Raw genomic sequence first — 17,895 nt, 5'->3', positions numbered from 1 at the left:
ACTTTTTAAGGGTAGAGTGCTACTAATACTCTTAATTGCTGTTGAGAAGTACCATTTTAACAATGACAGCCAAATATTAATGAAAGCAGAAAGCAGCCGATATGAAATCTGGTTTCCATTGTGACGAGGGCGTTTACGGTTTGTCGGAATCAGTGGAGGAGGGGGAGAGGAAAGCGAGACAATCTGTGCTGGGCTGTGTCACCTCGAAATCGCGGGGGTTCCTGTACAGCACCAGGGATGACTAGGGAATGAGTCGGGCTATCTAGCGAGGAGACCATCTGTAGGACTGCAGCTTGGGTCTCTGGAGAAGCTGAAAGGTGTCTGGGGACATGAACTCCAGACGTTGAAGGAAGGCCTTGTACTTGCAGCACTGGACTAGGGCCTGGGAAAATGAATGTCTCTTGAAATTTTTCATCTGGGAGAAAAAAAAAAGCAGAATCAAGTTGAAAGGAACATTTTGTGAAGTCATATGTGTGCCAGATTGTTTCATTTTAAAGAAAGAAATCCCATGAGAATAAAACCTTTCGTTTTGGTATTTTAAGGAATAGCTTTTTTGATAAACAGTTCTTAAAATTAATAATTTCTTAGTGTTTTAATTTTTTTAAAGCCAACATGAAGTATTTGGAGAGTTGAATTAAATGTTTATTCAACGCAGAACACATTAAAATTTCTCTTCATGTCAGTAATTTATTTCTTCATCTTTTCTTTTTTCTGTGTAACAGCACAGCAATTAAAAAAAACCAGCTGTAACTATGCAAAGAAAAAAGAATTCCCCAACTGCTGCCATTTTATTGGGTATGATAAGTCTGATACTTTCAAAAACAGTCATGCAGGTATGTCTGACATTAAAAGTACTGAGTGCTCACGGTTTGAATTGGACACTTCAGAGTCAATAAAACAAAGGTCTGCCCATGGGAGGTGTAGCTGCCAAAGGTGTCTGTGTCACACAGAAAATACCTGCCATGTGACTGAGGAGCAGAGACATGGACCATTAAAGGTATGCCTTCATCAGTGCACCACTGGTTGTGAAGTACTCAAGATGTTTCGTCATTAGCTTTATATGATCAGATACATGGCTGTGGCTTTCTATCGAAAGCAGGGGCACAGGTTACTGTGCTCTCCGTAGAGGTACCTGGGGTATATTGTGCAATAGAGAAAGATAATGTAGGTCATTTAGTGGTTGCTTCTGGCATGAAATTCTGACCTTTACTTTGATGGAACTGTTTGTTACCCATTAAAACCAGCACTGAGAGGAAGTAACTGAGAAAGTCTAGTCACATGTCCTGTGGCAGGCTCCCTTCAGCCTCTGCTGGGCTTTATGTCAGCTTTCCAGTGCTCCGTCACGGGTCTGGCTTTGGCACAGCCTGGAGCTCTGTGCGGGCAGTACAGCACCTTTTGGTACTTGCCTCCCTCATTACCAGTCCTAATGCAGCAAGGACCCTAAGTGGGCTTTATCTTGGTAATACATGAGGAATTCTGCTGAAATCAGTTTGACAAGTTTCACTCCCATGTTGGATTAGTATAAGACCTTATTTTAAGGAGGAATCAAATGTGAATATTGCAGGATTAATATAGAGATACGGCTTTATTTTGGAGTCAAAAGCAGTAAGGCCTTCTGAACTTTGCAGATAATGAACAACTGAAGAAAATGGCACTCTACAACAAAGTCCTTCACCCTTTTCACTGAGAGGCTGCACAGATCAGAGTATATTAGCCTACACTGAGCTCTCTGCAGAATAGTTTCTGATACAGATACATCTACTCTGAATAAATGGTAGTAGAAGGAGGTTAAACAAAGGATCAACAACTGCATATTGTCATGGATTATAAGAAGGCAGCATTTTCTGTGTTGAGAGAGGTCGTAGGCAATTTGTAATCTAGGTGGATTTAGATATTAGAAGCAGGTTCTATTGCTTCATCTTCTCCTAAGCTACTCTGAGCATATTCTTAAAATCACATTACATGGGGTTGGATTTTTTGTTGCCATGCTTTTCCTGCATGCTGGATGGAAGTGTCATACAGCAATGCCTTATCACAAAGCATAGACCCTGAACACACAGTGAACATTTTCTGTAAACTCATTTATTTTTCTTTCTGCATCAGCTACTCTTGTTTGGGGGGGAGGGGAGGAGGAAGTGAGTAAAAAATTTTTTTCTGGAACCAGGTTCTTTCATGTGTGTCTTCTGTGGTCAACTCTCTGTCTTTTTGTTCTCAAACTGTAATCAAATGGGCAGAAGGTTTCTGCCTCAATTTAGAAAATATTTATATGTCTTCATTCAAATCTGCTATAAAGACAACTTTGAATGTTGAATTCTGCTCTAGAATGAATCTGTCTTGATATAATTATTAATTAATGGGGATTGCTAACTGTTTATGGTTTGTGTCTGAAGAACAGTGTCCTGAGAAATTGCCTGCTGAAAGATAAAATATCAGATCCTGGACTTTCAAAAAAGTATGCCTGCACTTGCTGGTTTATGTTCCTAGAAAAACATCTGTTTTGTGGGCTGATTTGCTAGGAATGTCAATTCTATGAAAATCGGAGGTGAAATTACAGAAGGGGATTGCAGTGTAAATAATTGAAAGGTTTTCTTCAGATTCTTTTATTAAAAAATGCTGGTTTTGAGATAAAATAAACACCTGGATTATTTCATTGCAAACCATATTTGTATTTGAATGTCAGTATTCACAGGGAGGGATAAAAAGAATCTTTAACAATATTTTGTCACATATTTGACCTTAAGGTGCATAAGGGACATGCAAAAGCATTCTCTGAACCATTAGTGATGACCTTCAGGAATTCATGGAATATGGGGGAGGTTTCAGTGGACTTGAGACAGGCAAGCACAATACTGGGCACAAGACTGCCAAGTCTTAACCAAGGGAGATGCTTGAGCAGAGGAGGAAAACACAGAGTGAATCACAGGTTGGTTGAAGGGATCTTCATTCCCATCTCAATACAGGAAGAACTTAGTAAAAATCAGTCTGTGAGAACCTAGAGAATTGTAACAAGGTTCTTAAAAAGGTGGATTTGTCAAAACCACACTGTCAAGACAATCTGATTTCATTTTTTGTTGGAGTCATTTGTCTACTGGTACAGAATGTTGCAGATCTTACTGAAGTCGAGCTACATGGCAAGGTCCCACACACTCCTGTAAGGAGAGCAGGAGAGGTATTTTAGAGGAACTGAAGATTCCAAGGATGATGCATAATTGATTGGATAAACTTCGTAACTGTGAGTTTTCATAATCCCCTGCTAAATTGAGAGAACATGTCAAGCAGGGTGCTATGGGTAGAATAATCACATTAGCACCAAGGAGGAGGGCATGGAGGTTTCTGTAAAGTCTGTAGAGAAAAGAAGGCTGGAAAGAGTTGCAAGGGTTGAGATTTTAATGAATGCTGTCATAGCTCTTCATAGCCATGAATTAAACAGGGTTTTGACATCACAACATCCTTTTTTTAAAAAAACCCCATCTTACATAGTGTAGTCAGAAGAGCACAGATTCAGCTTTCTTTTTCTGAGACCTGTTTGCATCAAAAAAACATGTTGCTATCTTGGTAAACAGAGGAGGGACAGGATAATCTGCCTATGCACCGTAAGCAAAACTGAAGCACAGCAGAGATGTGATACAGATTTAGCTAAAAGGCTGCAGGTGCTGCAATTGCATGTAGACCTGTTGGCTTACAGGCACTGTGAACACTACTGAGTACATGAGGAGACTGGAGAAGAACGTTTATTGATCTGTTGAACAGGTTTCCCATTTTCTTCCTCATCTCCAGTCTTGCCTTGAGCATGCTTCAATACTGCATGTCAGATCAAATGTTGCTTTCACTTGCACTCCAGGCCAACCTGGAACAGGACCCTTGGCAAGCCCCTAAGCTCACTTAGACTTCTCTGTGTGTGGATCCTATGTGCTGTGCTAGGGATGAGGTACTGCAGAGTACCACAATCACTTCTCAAAATGCAACTTCAGTCAGCAAAACTAGCTGTTAAGTTGCTTTTTAAAATAGGCATTTCTGGCATTTCTGAAATTTTACTCAAGATCGCGGAAACATTAGGTAATACCACCCAGCTCTTCCCCCAGAGCATTGCTCAACATTGTCTTGGCAGTTGTCTTCCCTTTTGTCAAGAGCCCTCCAGCCCCACAGAGAAGCAGCACAGTTAATAATGCTCTACCTCTTGTCCCTCAGGACACTGAGACAAATGGATCTATTTAGCTTTACTTCACGGTTCTCTTGCTGAAAAGAGAAATGAGGTGGCCTGAAATACGTATTTCATACATACATTAAAATAAATATATTTTACACTTCTGTGCTCAGTTTTACAGACTGCCGCTATTAACTTGTGGAAGAAGAATATCTTTCTACTCCCGTACCATTAAATAATTGTCATCCTGGAATGATGATTACCCAAGATTTATTGAGCATTTTCAGTGTCCTTAATGCCATGTAACCATATCCTTGGCATAAAATGTGTGTCTTATGAGGCTGTGCACTTTGGATTTAGTCACAGATAGTGCAGTGACTCTCTACATAGTAGTGCAGAGGGTGAGTGTTAAAAACATTTAAGGAGGATATTTATGAAGCAGTAAGGTGACATACAGTTTCAAAAACAGAACTTGTGGAGCAGCACTGCGTAGCAGCTGTGGATGAATGCTTTTGTGTTTTGCCTAAAGCAAAAATGTGAAGCTAAGGATTATTTATCTTCCTTCCTATTCACAGCCTCCCATAATCAAAATAGAAAAAATCCTCACGTCATATAGTGAAAAACAGTATTTCTTCTCCTCTTCCATTTCTTGTATCTGCCTTTCTTCCATTTAACTGTTCTTTTTCCTTTAAGACTTTGTCACACAGAGATGGCCTTTGGTTTTTAACCTGTAACATGTTGTTCCCTTTTTAAACATTCTGAAACAGCTATGTAGGGATGCATTCCTCTTGAACTTGAGGATGCCCACACTTAGGGAAGTAGACCATGTTCCACTGTCTAAAAATTCATGTATCTATGGGTTTTGTGGTAAGAGAAATACGTGTCTGATTTTCTGTCAAGAAGGAAGCTATTACAGAGTTGATAACCTTTTGCGGAAATTTGTGCATCATTTCCAGCAGATTGTTGTGGTCCCTGTGGGATAAAATTCACTTCAGTCTATGCTTTTTTAGAATATATTTATTCTCTGAATTTCTTTAGGCCTCAGCTTTATTCGGTGATGCTTTAGTTTTACTTAGAAATGGACAAAGAATTCTAAACAGAGAATACATAACTTTGTTTGACTTCCGCTTCAGATATCAGTCTTTAATGCTTTTTCTCTCTCTATTACAGTTTACACCATCAGTCATGTCTCCATTAATGCATAGAGGCATGAAAACAGATTTTAGTTAATTGCTATGTGCTAGCAATCAACTTTTATTGGTTTGGGATTGGTCTTCAGTTGAAGAATGACATTTGGGAAGCTTGGAAGAAAGGATAAGTTGTCTTTTGTCTGTCAGAGTGCCTTATAAAGACATTGTTTTGCCTGTTTTCAGACATGAAAGAAAAGCCTTGCACATGATTGTGCTTGCCTGTATAATGCGATAGAAGAACACTCCAAACCTGCCTTTTCTGGGATACTTCACAGCCTCTGACATGAAAGACATGACAGAGCCAGTAGTGGAGATGTACTGGGCTCAAGTTAGTGATAGGAAGGACCTGAGCTCACACAACAGTGAAGAGAAGTTGTTGTAACTTAGGCAAAGCAATCCAAGGGCAAGACTGACTCAGCACTGTGCCAAGAAAAAGGCTTCTGAAGAAACAGGAAGTTCCCTGTTTTACACTATTCTATTGTTTATATTTGTCACTGCATTAACATGAACTGAAACAAATTTCAGCCTGTAATAAGTGGATTGGAATTTGCTTTTCTTATCTTAGCTTCAATTATGTCTTCTTGGAATGGGTCTGCTGGTTTCAGGGGATGAACAGCGGCGTCCAAACCCCAAAGGACTGAATTACCTTACACCATAACATGTAGCACAATAGAAGTTATTCTTTAAATTGAACTAATTCCACTGTCTCTTCTTTACTACAGGTGGTGGATGTGGACTTTAAAACAGTGTGTCTCAACATCTCATCCTCAACTATCTATTTTTAATCTGATTGCACTACGAAAGAAAAGCTGCTAATGGGATAAATGTTGAGACTTTACAAGAACTGACTTGAAGTACCGAAAGCCATTATTATTATTATTATTATTACTATTATTAATCGAGAAGAGCTCGAAGCTAAGTCTGTATCTGACCAGTCGTTACCATTTTCACGGTAACAGTCATGGCAAGTAAACGAAAATCAACAACACCGTGCATGGTCTTAGCCAATGAGCAGGATCCAGATCTAGAAATGGTATCAGACTTGGAGGAAGGACCACCTGTGCTGACACCAGCAGATAACCCTACAGCAGAGAGTGTAACAAGTGATGAGGATGTTCATGAGTATGTGGATTCAGACAATCAGAAAAACACAAATAAAGTAGAAGGTGGTTATGAGTGTAAATACTGTACTTTTCAGACTCCAGATCTCAATATGTTTACTTTTCATGTGGATTCAGAACACCCCAACGTAGTATTAAATTCATCCTACGTTTGTTTAGAATGTAATTTCCTTACCAAAAGATATGATGCCCTCTCAGAACATAATTTGAAGCACCATCCTGGAGAGGAGAATTTTAAATTGACCATGGTGAAACGTAATAACCAGACAATCTTTGAACAGACAGTAAATGATCTCACTTTTGATGGGAGTTTTGTTAGAGAAGAAAATGCTGGACAGGCTGACTCTTCTGAGGTCCCCTCTTCAGGGATTTCAATTAGCAAAACTCCTATAATGAAAATGATGAAAAACAAAACCGAGACTAAACGTATTGCTGTTTTCCACAATGTAGTTGATGACATTCCTGGTGAAGAAAAGGGAACTGAAAATGACCCAAACTCTGAAGAAGTAGTAGAAAACCCCCCACCGTCTGTTTCTGAGTCAAAACCAAGTCATTCAGTTGTTTGCAGTGCAGCAGACATGGCCGGAGCAGTAGTGACCCCGGCACCAGTGCTTCAGCCTGGGGTGGCACAGGTTATAACAGCTGTTACAGCTCCACAGAACTCAAACCTGATTCCAAAAGTACTAATACCTGTAAATAGCATTCCAGCCTATAATACTGCTTTGGATAACAATCCTCTTTTGCTTAACACCTACAACAAATTCCCGTATCCAACCATGTCAGAAATCACTGTTCTTTCCACTCAAGCTAAGTACACGGAAGAACAGATTAAAATATGGTTTTCTGCGCAGCGTCTGAAACATGGAGTGAGTTGGACACCAGAGGAGGTGGAGGAAGCAAGGAGGAAACAATTTAATGGCACAGTGCATACTGTGCCACAGACAATTACTGTTATTCCAGCACACATTTCTGCCGCTAGCAATGGTTTACCTTCAATTTTACAGACATGCCAAATAGTTGGTCAACCAGGACTTGTTCTCACTCAAGTTGCAGGTACAAATACATTACCAGTAACAGCCCCAATAGCTTTGACTGTAGCAGGAGTCCCAAACCAAACACAGTTACAGAAGAGTCAGATTCACAGTGCTCAGCCCGTTGCAGAAACCAAACAAGTAGCTGCCATTCCAGCCCCTCAGCCTATCAAAAATGAATCCACACTGATGAATCCTGACTCCTTTGGCATCCGAGCAAAAAAAACTAAGGAACAACTGGCAGAATTGAAAGTCAGCTACCTTAAAAATCAGTTTCCTCAAGACTCAGAAATTGTTAGACTTATGAAAATAACAGGCCTTACTAAAGGAGAGATCAAAAAGTGGTTCAGTGATACACGCTACAATCAGAGAAACTCAAAGAATAATCATGGGATTCATCTCAACAATGATTCATGTGCCACCATTGTTATTGATTCAAGTGATGAAATGAATGAGTCTCCAACAGGAGTCACTCCGCAGAGTAAGTCATCTTGGGGTACTTTTCCTGAATTTGCCCCACAGAAATTCAAAGAGAAGACTGCTGAACAGCTGCAAGTCCTCCAAGCAAGTTTTCTTAATAACCCTGTCCTTACTGAGGAAGAGATGAATAGGTTAAGAGCCCAAACAAAACTGACCAGGAGAGAGATTGATGCCTGGTTTACAGAAAAAAGGAAGTCAAATATCTTGAAGGAAGAGGGAGCTGACATGAATGAAAGTAATGCTGGCAGCTCAAAAGAGGAATCTGGAGAAACATCTGCGGGAGATGGAGCAGCAGGAACAAAATCAGGGTGTTCCACTTCAAGCAAAATAGGCAAAAAATCACCAGAGCAGTTGCACATGCTCAAAAGTTCCTTTGTTCGTACTCAGTGGCCATCTCCACAAGAATACAACAAGTTGGCAGAAGAAACTGGGCTTCCAAGATCAGAAATTGTGAGCTGGTTTGGAGATACTCGCTATGCCTGGAAAAATGGTGGATTGAAATGGTATTACTATTACCAGAGCGCTAATGCAAACAGTCTGAATGGCCAAGGCTTTGCAAGGAAGAGAGGGAGAGGAAGACCAAAAGGGAGGGGGAGAGGGAGGCCTCGGGGGAGACCTCGGGGAAGCAAGAGGTTAAATTGCTGGGACAGAGGTGTGTCTGTAATAAAATTTAAAACTGGAACAGCAATCCTGAAGGACTATTATATGAAGCACAAATTTCTTAATGAGCAAGACCTTGATGAACTGGTAGCCAAATCTCACATGGGATATGAGCAGGTCAGAGAATGGTTTGCAGAAAGGCAGAGAAGATTAGAACTTGGAATAGAGCTGTTTGATGAGAACGAGGAGGAAGATGAAATGCTGGACGATCAGGAGGATGAGGAAGAAACAGATGATAGTGATACTTGGGAACCCCCCAGACATGTTAAGCGTAAACTTTCAAAAACAGACTGATGTACCATTTGGAATCCGGGGGCCAAAAACCTATGAATTAGGTTTGATGTTATGGTGAAGAGCCAAATGATTTTTCATGGCCTTCAGTTTAGCAAGCAGCTGCTTAGCATCTTCCTTGCACTCAAGATGGGCAAGATGCTACCTGTGCAGGCAAGAACTGTTTGCTTTGTTGCTACAAGAGATGAACATCCTCGGGCCTGGCTTGGGACAGGGGGTTACAAATCAGATCACGTTCAGCTCCTCCTTTTCCACATTACCAATGGGAAGGTTCATGTTCATCATACACTTGACTGCTTCTCAATATTTAATTGCCTTATGTTGTTTAATTCCAAAAAAACACAGACAGTTTTTTTTGTTGATGTAGGAGAACATTGCCTGCTCGTGAAGGAGAAAAACACAAAAACATTAGATGTCTTTTTGCAAAGATCACTTCATCTGAAAGGTTTCAAGGCCTGGGTTTATTTCTTAAGGAAAGCATTGAAAACAAAAGAGAAGGGGAAAAGTGTGACAAAAGGAATCAATGAACCTAGGGGTGAGGATTGATTGGTTTAAGAAAATAAGGTGATGTCTGCACCTTTTGCATTTCTTCAGAGTGTTTTGGGTTTACAGAACTTGGACTGAAATGTTCCTTGTTGATAATTATGAGCTAACTGAATGAGTCTGATGCTAGAAGATGCTTTTTGTTACAGTTAATCAGTGTATCCCACATCAGTCTAATTTAAATGCCTGACAGACTTGATGCAGTTAATAGTAACACTCAGTTCTACCTTGTGCATTCTTTCCTTTGTTGGAAATGGTAAAAGAAGTATCTATAGTTCTAGGAAAAAAGACTAATTTCTTGAAATCTGACACTGAGTTTTAAGGTTAACATAAGGCAAAAACTGCCTAAAAGTTGTTCAGAGTTGCTTAGAGGTTTGTAAGAATACCCAGATACAGAGACGAAAAGCATTTTTTGGTGCTAGTAAGAAAGGTTTTCAAGTAAGTTGTGGCAATGACATGGTGTTCTAATTCACAAACAAAATGAAGTTATATGGCTTTTAGATGCTTAGGACTTACAAACATGTTAGTGTTGAATTGTTCTTTAGTGATAGCACAGTTGAGTGATTTGTGTGCAGGTTTAACTCTAAAACATCCTAATTGTCAAACCTGCCACTGTGCTGATTGCTCTTAGGACTACTGGGTGAACACACTTACTTCTAGAGATGGTTTGATCTACCTGAACTGAATTCCAGAAGTAGTTTAATCTGATATAAAACATTCATATCTTAAGTAAGTGTATATAAAATAGGAAAAAAAAAAAAGCTATTTGGTCTCAAGACCGTGAAGTCATAGTGCAGTTTGAATTAGCAACTAAAAACAATGGGCCAAATTCACACAAATTAGTTTAGGCAGATGTTTGGCATCCTAGAGGACTGGTACTCTGAGGAAGAGTAGTTTCTATTCTTGCTACTGCCAGCCTGCACTTTTAGGGATAAGTTGCTTTATATTTAGATGTCAAAAGATGATGACAAATTGGTGCTGCTGTCACCAGCATTGTCTGCTTTTACATTGGCACTAATGGAATGGATACTAGCGATCTTCTTTTGCACATCTGTCAGCATCTTCTGTGTAGGCTTCTGCATCTGATGACTGATGAAGACAGATTATTGCAGAGAAAATGGGTCCTAATGTCTCCCCATCTCCGAGAACTTATTATAGAGTTCTAGAATTAGTCTTTCTTCTGGACTATTAACTGTCAAAAAAACACAAGAAATCCCTTTTAGTCATGATTTTCTGAAGCAGAGGAGTCTGTGTTAGATCTGGTTTTCATATCTGATTGTGAGCGAAGCCCAGGCCAAAGTAAGAAAGGGAATAGTGTCTGACAAAAAATATTGTTAACCTCCCAGACCTTCCTCTCTGGACTCTTGTAGCTGCCCTTCTGCTCACAGATTGAATCCCTGAGCTGCATGGAAAGGATGAAACATGAAGGATGTTTCATATGAAAGCCATTTACTGGGGTGACCTCTTCTGACTGTTTAAGATTATTGGAGAGAAAAAGGCAATAGCTTATGGTATATGTCACAAATTTGATTATGAAATTATTCCCTGGCTTCCAAGGCTCAAGTTGGTGAGGCACAAAGTGGCCGGCATTGCTAGAGAGGAATAGCCAAGAATCCCTCACTTTAACTTCGGAGTGGGACAGAAGCAAACCCATGTTGTCAGCATATTTCATGGGAGTGTTTATGACTCTGCATGTGAGGTGGTACAAGAGATCAAGATCTGCCCTTTTCAGCACAGGGTTGGGAGGGATTCTGATTTGTCTGGTAATGGTGTGGATGAGGCTGTTGCAGATGCCAGCAGATACAAGAAAGACTCACGCTAGCTTCAAGCTCTGTTGGGAATACAGGGTCAAAACTCTGTGCTTGCTGAGTAGGAAAGAACAAAGCTAGAAGGAAAAGAGATGCTATTTTTATGTTTCCAAAAATATTAAACCAAATCTTTGGGAATATGCCTGTAGCAAGCAAAATCTGGAGTTGACTTAATCCTTGAAGTTGACCCAGAATTAATTTTCTTAAAGAAAAAAAGCCCACAGAAAAAGCCAAAACCCAGAACAACCAAGCAGCCTGTCCAAATAAATATCTCCATTTTTGTTAGCAGAGATTTATTTAGGTTAGCTAGGAATTCTATCTTCTTTTAAAAATAAGGAAAAAAATAAAGATCCGAGTTAAATACATTATTCAACTGGGATATTTTCCACTTTGGCGATGTTCTATTAAACAACACTCAGCTACAATGGTAGGCCTTAGCACATCTGGTCTGAAAAACACAGGAAGAGGAAATACATTGTTTATTGGACTAAATATAGTTGGATTGGAGGTCTTCTTTCAGTAGAATGGTCAGAGACAGTGGCTGATGCATACTGGGCCAGATCTTCAGTTTTTGTAAATATTAGAGTTCCATGTATTCCACTGGTTATAACAGTATTTACAGCCCAATTATCTTTTTGCAGAATATTAAATTTAAGTTAAACCATGTGCTGTGGATCAGCTAATGAGAGATGCAGTCAGCATGTTTCCTTTGGGCTACATGCACATTTTAAGCCTTTCAGTTGTGCCAAGGATGAAGAAAATCTGGGTGGGTTCAGCCTGAAGACAGAAGTTGTATGTATTCATCATTGCCCATAGTCTGACTGTTACTTCTGTTTGAACAGAGTCCATTGTTTACAGCATGTATATATTTGCACTGCATACTGGGAGAGAGGCAAACTCCTTCCAGAGGCCTCCCGCATCAGGACTGACAGGGGAAGCATTGGAAAGTGCTGTGGTCAGTTGTATCTCTGATTGTGGTCATGGCTGGTGGGAAGTCAAAGCTGCAGTAACAGTGGTTTAGCCCAGATTCATCTCAGCCACTCTTAGGATGCTGTGGGCATTGTACAGTCACCCGGGAGAAACAGAAGTGGCCTGGTGGGTAGAAAGGATATGGCACCTTCTCATTCTACCAGTCACATCCAGGAAACTCCCTGAACTTAAGCACATCAGCAAGTCTCTTAATTTATTATGATTCCGAGCACCTCTGTGCACCCCTGCAAACCTGGCTCCCTCTTGTAGCATATGCACACCTGGAAGGTGTTTCGGAAGCCATTTGGACTGAGTTATATTGGCAATGGGAAAGGAAGGGGCAAGAAAATACGTCTGCCATGGGGTGAGTGTCCACGTGACTTTTTGTTGATTTTCCTGCGTGGTAAGGACTGTGTCTAGATGAACCTGTGGTACGTTTTCTGTGTTTCTGTGGAGCTTTACCTCTTAGGTTTGAAAACATTATGAGCCAGACTTCAGACTTCATCTCATTTACATTGAGATGAAGAAACTCTGTCCTTGCTTATATCTTGCCTCTGGGTGGCTGGTTTCTCAGTCTTTGTTGGGACCACTACATCAGAATTCAGTTGTGAGCATCAGTTCCTTTAGAGCTGAGCTAGTGCATTCCTCTTCATCTGCTGTTTCTGCCAGGAGTACCTGCTGTCATGATGCCAGTTGTGCTGTCTCTGGAATTCAGCTAAAGAGAGAATACAGTTAATCCTGAGCCAGAATGGAGAGAGGAAAGAGCTAAAAGAAAGAAAGCACTGTTACAACCAGGGGAGACATCACCCATCACAGTATCATCCTGCTTCATGGCATGTTTCACTCTCACTTCTGAGTGCAGTGAAAGAGCACAGTTCCATCTTAAACAGAGCTGTCTTCCCAGTATCAGCCTCTCAGTGACCCCAAAGTTAGTGTTGGAAAAAAGAAAGTCAGGCCTATATTCCCCTGGAGGTTTGAATGAACTAACAGTGCTGGCATGTAAGAAGCGAACAGAAGGGAAAATGAAGAAGCTTGAAGGCTCTGTCTGACTTTCGCCTGCCCTGCAGAATTTACTTTCCTAAAAGTTGATAAGCAAAACAATTTTAACTCTTTCTGTTCTGACAGAAAGAATAAGTTATTACAGTCACTCATTTTTAGCACATAGAAATTTATGCTTTGTTGGAAAACAAAGAAAAGATACCTAGTACCTCATTATTAGAATTTAGTGTATTAGCTCTAATATATATTATAGTAAATGAGGCCCTGCCCATTTTTAACCTTGTCCGGTACCATGTTGAAAACCGCTTTTTCATTACATTATATGTAATGTGTCTGACTGTAGCTTTGATTATCGGGAAAGAAAGTCATGCCACGTCCACACATGACATGAAATAATTTTCAAATGGATTACTTGCTCACCTTGAACAAAAGCACATTTTCTTCTGCTTTCCGAGAAATGCTTGAGGCAGGCAAATGCTCTCCCTTCCCCTCTACAGAGCAAAGAAAGGATTTCTGGATCCCACACAAAGTGATTCATGGCTGTACATGGTCCCCATAGGCCAGAAAGCCCAAAGATGCAGACGTTCTCCTCCTCTGTTTTCCTCTGAAATGAGAGCACAGCAGCAACTCTGACAACTGATCTCTGGCTGCTGAGTAACTAGGCTGTGGTTTAAGGTGGGGAGCATTTTCTCTTTTGCACTTAACGGAGTACTGTGTATTCAGGCTGGATGTCACTATTTGCTTCTGTAAATATGGTAGTACTGATTTGCGTCCTCCACCTGAGTCCAATACCTGTCTATATTCATATCTCCCAAGGAGAGAAGATAATCTTTAAGCTTCTGTAGTGTTAAACATACCTGCCCTAACCTGAAGGCACAAAGTAGAGTGCAATGAAATACAGCTATTTTCTTTAATTTATTTTTTTCTTTGAAAACAATTTTGCTTGCATTCCGTAGTAATAGAAAGATAGTATCAATGACCAGGGAACAGTAAAACTTTTGAGAGTTGTTTATAATGCCTGGAATGATTGTGTAAATTAAAGATGGGAAGGGCTAGTAAAGGATTCAGTTTCTAACACTGAACAGTGCTGGGTTACACCTGTATTCTCCATCCAGCTTGTGATAGCCAAGGATAAGTAGATTTACCAAGAAGCATGATACAAACTTACAAGGTCAGGTTACTTGAGGTTTGCTGATGTATTAAAATTCTGTAGGAAAATATTTTGAGAATTTCAATAGAAAGTGAAAAATCCCTTTAATAGCTACTAACACACAATAACTCAAATTTCTGCATTTTTTCTCCACTTCTTAAAAGGGAGATTTTGAAGCACAGGTGGGTTATAGGCAGTATTTCCAATTGTAATGGCTGGAGTTCTTGGGGATTTTTCTCTTTCTGTGGTGAAGAGCATCTGCACCTTTTCAGTGAACAGTCATTGCAAAACCAACTCATGCAACATTATAAAATGTAGAGGGATAACTTGAGTATCCTGTAGCACTTTTCATGAATTAAGGTGGGATTTGTCTGATGCATGTTGATGTCTGCACTGGGGCAAGACACTGTAGTAATCAGCAAGGAATGCAAACCTGCTCATCCTGCATGCCTGGAGTCACTCAGAAGGAACTGCACCTCAGCTCCATTGACTTACCCTGACGTGCAGACATCTGACATTATAGAGATCTTCTGGCTGGATTGCAGCACTGATGCCTGTGTTGTCGTTAGCAATGGTACTGACCTCTGCTTCCAACTTGATGCTTGTTGGGAAATGAGGCTCTTTTTCTTTTTTTTTTTCTTTTTTTTTTTTCTTTTTATTTAGAGCAGGTAGCACTACAGTGGATAAAGTAACTGATCCTTGGTCATAATACTGTGGCATAAAAATGCTTTGGGTTTTCTCAAGTATTTTAGAGATAAGGTTACTGTGTGAACATTGGACTGTGCATAACCTAGAATGTGTTAGGACAGATACTTGTGTCCCGGTTGACGAAAGTATTTCCTTATGCTTATTCAATACTAGATACCTATCATGAAACTGTCCCTAAAGAATCTGCTAGAGTGACAGAAGAGTCAAATCTTCATCTGTGCTACGAAATGATCAACCACAAGAGTTCTGCTATGATTTCAGAATGTTCCCCCCATCTTCCAGTTTCAGCTTACAAAAATATTTCCAACCCTGCATAGTTGGCTATCTGCATGTGTGCTTACAGTCTGTACAGAAATGCACTAAAATGAGTTGCCCTACCTGGGAAGGCTTTATATTGTATAGAAAATGTGGCACTAGGTACTGCTCTTCATGTGCACAGGAGAGTTAACAGGTGTCAGTCTCGTTTACAGAAATGATGGCGCTTTGCAATTTTCTATAATATATTGCAATATATTTAAATGTCCTGTTTGACATGTGAAATGAAATTAAGTTAATGCATTGTTATGTATTTGAAGTACGAGGAAGATGATTCACTAACAACCAGCAAGGTTTTTAGAAAGGTGTCCAGTATATAGCCGTCTGTGTGATCTGTCTGGTGTACGTGATGTTAAAGGAAGCAACAATACTGTCACTGTCTAGAATGAAGAGTTTCTTTTGAATGATGCAATAGCTTACAATGTCTTTCCTTTGTAGCTGCCCAGTGTGGTGAAGGGGAAGCAATTCTTGAAAAATTTCAAGATAACTGGTTAACTGTGAATGGGCCTAATCTTTCGTGAAACCAAGAAAATTTTTGGACACACACAGGACTTGAATATTGAAAAGGATTGGAACTTAGTGTTGTGCCAAAGTTAAACTACTGCACTTGGCAGTTCTGCACTGTTAATAGAAGACTGATTAAAAGACAGCTTGTAAAAAAATATTCAAATTTTAATACAGTACGTTTTTATTGATACATGATGGAAACATTCGGTTTTAGACCTTTTTTGAAGAGGCTTCAGTGACCACTAGATTTTGTCCTCTTATATTTTGTTTGGCTTAATACTATATGTTTTAGTAAGATGGGCTTTATTGCCTGTGTTCTTTGATATGTGATTAAGCTTATAGCTTTGAGTGACCAAACATTTTACAGAGTAAAAGTTCTTAGAAACAGTATAATGTAACTGATATTTCTGTGTCTTATTTATCAGGCTCTGCACAAACTTGGAAAGTTGTGCTGGACTTGTACAACTCATATATGGGAACGCAGCATACTTCTGGATATTACAAACCTAAGCCTTTGTGGCTGTATGGATCTTGTCTTTGGATTTATTTTTGTTATTTTTTTGAGGCAAGGAAACGAATGGATGCTGCTGTAAAATATTTGTAATATTGCCATTATTGCTTTCTGTAGCAATTATTGCTTTTGCTTCAACAGATAAAGAAAATAAATCAGAGATAGAAAAATCCTAAAGACGCTGGTAGAAGAAAGGATCATGTGAGAACTTCTGAAAATAAACTTTGTACCAAAAAATTTGAAAACAGAAATAATGGAATAAATGTCTCCTTACTGAGTGTGTGTGGTTTTAAGAGGTGGTGTGGAAACCAGGAATCGTGTCTGTATGAAAATGTCACAAACCAGATCTTCTCAAATATCTTTTTCCTTGTTACAGAAAATGGAATTTCACCAATTCCTCAGATGCATTGAATTTAGAGAACTGACTTGGCTGAACAGCCAGTGTGAGGTCAGCTTCATGTGTGAGTCAGTACAGCTGCTTGTTGCTGAACTGTTCTGCCGTGTCAGCAGCCCAGGACATTCACATGATTTTTCGCATTAAGGCAGATGCTTTTTATTATGGCCTTTAAAATATTCAGGGTGGGAAGAGTAGGGGTGAGTAGGAACCACCTCCTCACTGAAGTCCCTGTCAGTTGGGCAGGCGGCTTTAACGTGTGCCTTTTCCTGAGATGAGAAGGGTCTGAGGAAAGAGCTGCTTTCTGTTGAGTTCTGCCCTTCTCCCGTGAGCCCAACCTGCCACCATTCCTAGCCACTCCCTGCTGGAGGCAGTGCCACTGTCTTGCTTTGGTGAGACCCATCACACCTGTCTATTCCAGCTGTTGAGGTGCAACTAGAGGAGCTCGAGGCTGAGTTTTTTCTGCAAGACTTGACATTGTGCCTACACATGTATCCCCACCACAGAAAAATGTTCAAAGCAGTAAGAGTCATTCCTGTGCTGTAGCTGATGTTAGTCTGAAAAATGACATTTCTAGCTGAAGTTGTGACCTTAGCACAGGACTGGAGATGAGCACAAGTAGTCACTACTGCTTGGTGTTTGGCCAAATATTTTTACTCAGTTCAGTAAAAAAGAAGAACACTTATTCAAGAACCCACCAGCTAATGAAGGAGTTAAAAGAAGCACTGGAGTATGCACGCAGTCACCTTTTTTCAAAGGTACTTTTTTTGTTTACAGTGTTATCAGCCATTCCAAAACACTGCAATTCAGTAGATATTTTCACAAGAGATCAGCTGCCCTGTGGGTTGTTTTCCCTCTCCCAGCCCCCTCTTCCCAGCCCCCTTTTCCCAGCATCTTTCAGCTTGCATTTGTTTTCATAACAATACTATCAACTACTATTTTTGCAAATTTAAAATACCAAGCCACTTTGTGTACTGCCTTTTTTCCTTTGTATGCCAGAAAGTCCCCTCTATAAATTGTTCCTTGTGGCCTTGGTGCTGCTTTGAAATACTGCTGGTGGAGGTCCTTACACTC

The 17,895-nt window shown here is 40.0% G+C and overlaps 1 protein-coding gene across 5 annotated transcripts in view; it reads left to right on the top strand.

The window, feature by feature from the left end:
- Positions 1-16,893, top strand: part of ZHX1 (zinc fingers and homeoboxes 1) — a 28,542-nt gene extending 11,649 nt beyond the window's left edge. For 2 of the 5 annotated variants that reach the window (XM_082285155.1, XM_082285156.1), the window contains exon 3: positions 6,057-16,893. In XM_082285155.1, coding sequence (XP_082141281.1) covers positions 6,296-8,920 — 2,625 coding nt within the window. In that variant the 5' untranslated portion in view covers positions 6,057-6,295 and the 3' untranslated portion in view covers positions 8,921-16,893. The remainder of the gene's footprint in view (positions 1-6,056) is intronic. The other 3 variants (XR_014226573.1, XR_014226574.1, XM_082285157.1) reach the window with 3 other exon arrangements.
- The last annotated feature ends 1,002 nt before the right edge of the window (positions 16,894-17,895 follow it).

This window comes from Coloeus monedula (assembly GCF_965178545.1).
Source record: "Coloeus monedula genome assembly, chromosome: 1".
Classification (NCBI taxonomy): domain Eukaryota; kingdom Metazoa; phylum Chordata; class Aves; order Passeriformes; family Corvidae; genus Coloeus; species Coloeus monedula.
The sequence above is the reverse complement of the archived record's forward strand: the minus strand, read 5'-3'. Positions and strand labels throughout refer to the sequence as shown.